Genomic DNA, 6,922 nt, shown 5'->3' with positions numbered 1-6,922 from the left:
TGTTTAATGTGAGAGCATTTCTGCAGATTAAAAAGCAAATGATTTAATGCTTTTATGGGTAAACAGACGTGCTCATATGTGGTATTACAAATACTTAATTCGATGGCGCACGGTGCCTGGAGATTTAATAAAAAGTGGAGCTGAGAATCCCTGATCATTATGCATCAGCAGATGAGACGATAATACGTTTAACGCTATGATTAACGGAAGGTTGTAGAACTGCAGTTGTGATTGCGCTCTACAAACGCATCTTGCATTGAGAGTGCGCTTGGCTTCAACCCTGCGTGTCCAGATATGATCCAATTATGCTGAAAACGGTCAGAGAAATCTTAAGTGACAGCTCGCATCAGTGGAACGACTGCGACAAATAGCTAAAACGGATACAACAAATAGAGCGTTTTGTGAGAGGTGGTTATCCATTTACTACGGCTTACACTTTTGACCACGTCGGCAGTGCACTGAAAGCAGACAGTGGTGAAAAACGATTTAGTAGGCTATTAAAATACATCAGTTCTTTTGATTTTATGTCGAGGGCTTTCCAGGAGAATATCGTCAATATGAGGGAATTAATAATACGTTATTAAATTCCTTTCAGTCCAAAGAGATAAACCAACTGGACAGGAGCCGCGAGTGTGGGCTTGCTGGAGAGAAAAAAAGGGAACTAGAAAGAAGCGAGAGACTGGAGGGGTTGATGATGCGTTATGGTTAATGTAACATTTGTCGTCAATCTGGAGTTCAGACGTGACAATGGACAGATAATGGAAGCAGCGACTACAGGATTTCGAGAGTCAATGATTTTCTGGTAGCCGTTTGCTTTTGATAATGCATTGTGTGAAGAAGAGCGGCAAAGGAAATAACATCGCGTGGGTTTTGGATACAGGCACAACCACAACTCCAAAGACAACCGAAATTATGTAATTCATGGAGATGTTCTATTGCTCGAAATCTAATTTAATCTCAAACTGAAATAATTGGATCAAACATTTTAATATAGGGAAAAGTCGAGACAGTGGGCTCCGCGCGTGCGGCTCAGCCTATGTAGTTCCAGATGCACGACGGTATTCTGTGTTACTTTTTATGGCTACAGCTGGAGACCGAACGGTTACGAGCGAGCTTTGACAGACATGTGCGGTCGAGAGCAGCAATAATATCCCTCATCGCACAGGAGCCAACGGTCTGTGATTCTGCAATAAGGAGCCGATAAAAGCAATAGATTGCTCTGTAACTAAAGTGATCAAGTGCGCAATGGGCGACAAGGTGTCAAACTTCAGGGGAAGCACCCGTGAGGGTCTATCGTCACCTACCAGACGGATACTTTAACGATTGGCGAAGCTCTCAGCAAAAAAGAAGGGAAACGTTTTACATTTAGAAGAGAGATTAACTTTTGGTTTGGAATTTAATTGGATTAACGGTAGGCAAAAGAAAGACACTTTCTGGGTGAATTTAGTCACATTCTCTGCCTGACAGTACCACTGTGATAATGGTCGAAAGGTTTACATGTTATTATTTAGAATATTACATATAACATCGGACTGCACTTGACTTGATCACTTTTGTCTACTCAATTACACAGGGTAGGCTACGATTAAGTGGCAATGATGGACGCCAATAGGTTAGTCTTTTGAAGTCAAAGAATATATAGCCATATTATTATTTGTGTCAATATATTGAGATATAAAAGGGATATTTTAATTTGCACTATGATGGAAGTACCACCACCATGCTCGAAAAAGAGCCTTTCTCTCTCGCTCCCCGTTCCCCGGGAGCAGGCGACCCTAAAGCCTCCGCAACATCTTTGGAGACAGCCACGGACCCCCATCAAAATCAAACACCGGGGATACTCCGACACCGACCGCCATCACCACCGAGGGATAGAGCGCTCTAATGCCATGGACACGAGCGACAGACCGGGGCTGAGGAAGTGTCGGATGTCCTGGCCATCCTCGTTCCAAGGAACCACGAACCCCTCCATCGGCAATTGTGTTGGAAATAAACGGTATGACGTGCATCCAACAAACATTTCCAAACATTACAATCGCCGTGCATATGCATACATAGAGCCACTACTAATGAGTGGGTGGTGCTCTGTGTTAAAGTATGCCGGAAGGGTTAACTGATATGAAGTGTTTGGTATTGGGAGGCGGGACGCGTGGGTTCTCGGTGGCGATGCTTTATGCGTCTTGGGCATGTCAGAGAACATGAGTTTAAACACTCGGATTGGCACTGTCTGTAAACCCGCCCGCCCACACAAAAACAGGAATAACAAAGGAAAATATCAATAACGCTTTAAGAGTAGCCTAGGCCTGACATATGACCATGACAAACATATCATATAGATAACAGAAATACATTTGTTTTGCGCGCTTCTAATGGATTCAAAGGTCTAGTGGGTGCGTTCGTGCATACTTGACTCAGATAATCTTCCACTGAAACGTTCGGCTATTTGCAATGTAGGCGTAGCTGATACACCATCCATGGGTAGAGTTCACATAGAGGTCGGGCATCTCCATGTAACATACCTGGCTGGACAGGTCAGGTGCATCACCTGCAGGCAGTGGTTCTCATTTCAGGGCTTGCGTGCCTCATCTTTCTTATTGAATTGAATCATGAGAACCAGCAGATTATGTTGCCCTGAAGGGTGGAACTGACCTGGGTTCGGTTGGCTATAGCCTCGGTAGCGTAGCTATACCTCAAAATCACTCTGTTGTCACGCCTTCTTGGAGGTCTGGGGACTTTTATATTAGTTGAAACGGCTAAAATGGTACGCTGGCTTCTAGCTGCTACATTTCTATTGGATGTTACATTTCAAGAAATCGTATAAAGTGTTTATTTGTCATGTACTCCCCTGCTAGTGTGAATTTACTCAGTCATTATTGTTTACGATTTCATTCAGGATGATCCATAATCATTGTAGCATCCACATGAGTGTAGAAGTGTTTATAAACATGTTATATTCTTATTTACAATTTAAGTGATTCCAAAATCTGAAACACAACCAAATCAAACAGGAAGTGCATCCAGAAAATGTGTAGAGTCCGAAGTTTGATATAGGCATGGTGTACTATGAATATGGGACCAAATACTTCTCTTTTGACTACTTTAATACACATATAAGTGAATTTGTCCCAATACTTTTGGTCTCCTGAAATGGGGGGACGATGTATAAAAGTGGTGTCATTTTGAAACTGTTCACCGATATGGATGAAAATACCCTCAAATTAAAGCTGACAGTCTGCACTTCAAAGTCATTATATCATTTGAAATCCAAAGTGCTGGAGGACAGAGCCCAGAAAAAGTCACTGTCCCAATACTTTTAGAGCTCTGGGTATAAATACTAAAAAGGTATGTACAGCAGTAGTTATATATGATGAGCTATGTCGAGAATACAGTATGCACATACCCTGAGTATACCAAACATTAGGAACACTTTCCTAATATTGAGTTGCCCTCAGAACATCCTCAATTTATCGGGGCATGGACTCCACAAGGTGTCGGAAGCTTTCCACAGGGATGCTGGCCCATGTTGACTCCAATGCTTCCCACAGTTGTGTCAATTTGGCTGGATGGCCTTTGGGTGGTGCACCATTCTTGATACACACGGAAAACTGTTGAGCGTGAAAAACCCAGCAGCATTGCAGTTCTTGACACGAACCGTCATAGCCGCAGGAAGTAGGGGTGTTGAGGGTGCTGCAGCATCCCTGAAACATCAGAATAAAAAATTAAAAAGAATAATAAATTTAAAAAAATATATATATATATGAAGAAAAAATCTCACAAAAGTAGTGCCTTTACTAGTCTTGTATTAGTGGACCGATATACACCTATGCGAGAATGCTGTTTATTGACTACAGCTCAGCATTCAGCACTATAGTGCCCTCCAAGCTCATCGCTAAAGCTCAGGACCCTGGGACTGAATACCTTCCTCTGCAACTGGATCATGGACTTCCTGTCGGGCCACCCCCGGGCTGGTGAGGGTAGGCAACAACACGTCCGCAACACTGGCCCTCAAAATGGGGGCCCCTCAGTGATGCGTGCTTAGTCCCCTCCTATACTCCCTCTTCACCTTTCGACTGCGGGACCGCGCACGACTCCGGGACTGCACACGACTCCAACACCATCAATAAGTTAAGTTTGCTGACGACACCGCGGTGGTAGGCCTGATCACCAACAACGATGAGACAGCCTATAGGGAGGAGGTCAGTGACCTGGCAGTTTGGTGCCCGGACAACAACCCTACCCTCGATGTCAGTAAGACAAAGAATCTGATCATGGACTACAAGAAATGGAGGGCCGAGCACCCCCCATCCACATCGACGGGGCCGAGCACCCCCCCATCCACATCGACGGGCCCGAGCACCCCTGCCCCCCATCCACATCGACGGGGCCCGAGCACCCCCCATCCACATCGACGTGGCCGAGCATCCCCCATCCACATCGACGTGGCCGAGCATCCCCCATCCACATCGACGGGGCCGAGCACCCCCCCCATCCACATCGACGGGGCCGAGCACCCCCCCATCCACATCGACGTGGCCGAGCACCACCCCCATCCACATCGACGTGGCTGAGCACCCCCCATCCACATCGCGGGGCCGAGCACCCCCCACCCACAAATCGACGTGGCCGAGCACCCCCATCCACATCGACGGGGCCGAGCACCCCCATCCACATCGACGGGGCCGAGCACCCCCCATCCACATCGACGGGCCCGAGCACCCCCCATCCACGTCGGCGTGGCCGAGCACCCCATCCACATCGACGGGGCCGAGCACATCCCCCATCCACGTCGACGGGGCCGAGGCACCCCCCATCCACATCGACGGGGCCGAGCACCCCCATCCACATCGACGTGGCCGAGCACCCCCATCCACATCGACGGGGCCGAGCACCCCCATCCACATCGACGGGGCCGAGGCACATCCCCCCATCCACATCGACGTGGCCGAGCACCCCCATCCACATCGACGGTGCCGAGCACCCCCATCCACATCGACGGGGCCGAGCACCCCCATCCACATCGACGGGCCCGAGCACCCCCACATCCACGTCGACGTGGCCGAGCACCCCCATCCACATCGACGGGGCCGAGCACATCCCCTCCATCCACATCGACGGGGCCGAGCCCCATCCACATCGACCCGAGGCATCCACATCGACGTGGCCGAGCACCCCCCCCATCCACATCGACGTGGCTGAGCACCCCCCCATCCACATCGCGGGGCCGAGCACCCCCCACCCACAAATCGACGTGGCACACCCCCATCCACATCGACGGGGCCGGCACCCCCATCCACATCGACGGGGCCGAGCACCCCCATCCACATCGACGGGCCGAGCACCCCCATCCACGTCGACGTGGCCGAGCACCCCATCCACATCGACGGGGCCGAGCACATCCCCCCATCCACGTCGACGGGGCCGGCACCCCATCCACATCGCGGGGCCCACCCCCATCCACATCGACGTGGCCGAGCACCCCCCATCCACATCGACGGGGCCGAGCACATCCCCCCCCATCCACATCGACGGGCCGAGCACCCCCATCCACATCGACGTGGCCGAGCACCCCCATCCACATCGACGGGGCCGAGCACCCCCATCCACATCGACGGGGCCGAGCACATCCCCCATCCACATCGACGTGGCCGAGCACCCCCATCCACATCGGGTGCCGAGCACCCCCCATCCACATCGACGGGGCCGAGCACCCCCATCCACATCGACGGGCCCGAGCACCCCCCACATCCACGTCGGCGTGGCCGAGCACCCCATCCACATCGACGGGGCCGGGCACATCCCCTCCATCCACGTCGGCGGGGCCGAGCACCCCCATCCACATCGACGGGGCCGAGCACCCCCATCCACATCGACGTGGCCGAGCACCCCCATCCACATCGACGGGGCGGACGGGGCCGAGCACATCCCCCCATCCACATCGACGTGGCCGACACCCCCATCCACATCGACGGGGCCGAGCACCCCCATCCACATCGACGGGGCCGAGCACCCCCATCCACATCGACGGGCCCGAGCACCCCCCACATCCACGTCGGCGTGGCCACCCCATCCACATCGACGGGGCCGAGCACATCCCCCCATCCACGTCCCATCCACACCCCCCATCCACATCGACGGGGCCGAGCACCCCCATCCACATCGACGTGGCCGAGCACCCCCCATCCACATCGACGTGGCCGAGCACCCCCCCCATCCACATCGACGGGGCCGAGCACATCCCCCATCCACATCGACGGGGCCGAGCACCCCCATCCACATCGACGGGGCCGAGCACCCCCATCCACATCGACGGGGGCGAGCACCCCCATCCACATCGACGGGGCCGAGCACCCCCCCCATCCACATCGACGGGGCCGAGCAGCACCCCCCCCATCCACATCGACAGGGCTGTAGTGGAGGGAATCGAGAGCTTCAAGGTCTTCGGCTTCCACATCACTAAGGAATTAACATGGTCCACACACAACAACACAGTCGTGACAAAGCCTCTGCTTTGTTACCCGGACTGTCTGCGTTGACCCCTTTTAGAACCAGCTCCTTTGACTCATCACATACGCTACTGCTCCTGCTTATTGTGTATCCTGTAGCCTCGTCACTTCGCCTGTATGTGCAGGCAGAATCAGCCTTAATGACATCGTACCCCTGCACATCCAGTCAGTCCTGGCACTCAGTGTATACAGCCAAGTCATCGCGACTCATTGTGTATTTATTCCTTGTGTTAATAATCTTTCTATTATTTCTCTATTGTCTCTGCGTTGTTGGGAAGTGGCCGGTAGAAAGCATTTCACTGTTAGTCTACTACGCCTGCTGTTCACAAACTGTGTGACAAACACAATGTGACTTGAGCTGACGTTAAAGGTGAGGTCAGACGGACTGATCTACAAATCACCTTGCATCCCAAATAACT

At 52.1% G+C, this 6,922-nt stretch overlaps 1 protein-coding gene across 1 annotated transcript in view; it reads left to right on the top strand.

The window, feature by feature from the left end:
• Window positions 1-217: 217 nt before the first annotated feature.
• LOC118384161 (cAMP-specific 3',5'-cyclic phosphodiesterase 4C) overlaps window positions 218-6,922 on the top strand; it is an 81,417-nt gene continuing 74,712 nt past the window's right edge. The window contains exon 1 of the mRNA XM_052491028.1: window positions 218-1,996. Within this exon, the coding sequence (XP_052346988.1) occupies window positions 1,701-1,996 (296 nt within the window). The 5' untranslated portion in view covers window positions 218-1,700. The remainder of the gene's footprint in view (window positions 1,997-6,922) is intronic.

Source organism: Oncorhynchus keta, chromosome 32 (genome assembly GCF_023373465.1).
Source record: "Oncorhynchus keta strain PuntledgeMale-10-30-2019 chromosome 32, Oket_V2, whole genome shotgun sequence".
NCBI lineage: Eukaryota > Metazoa > Chordata > Actinopteri > Salmoniformes > Salmonidae > Oncorhynchus > Oncorhynchus keta.
The sequence above is the reverse complement of the archived record's forward strand: the minus strand, read 5'-3'. Positions and strand labels throughout refer to the sequence as shown.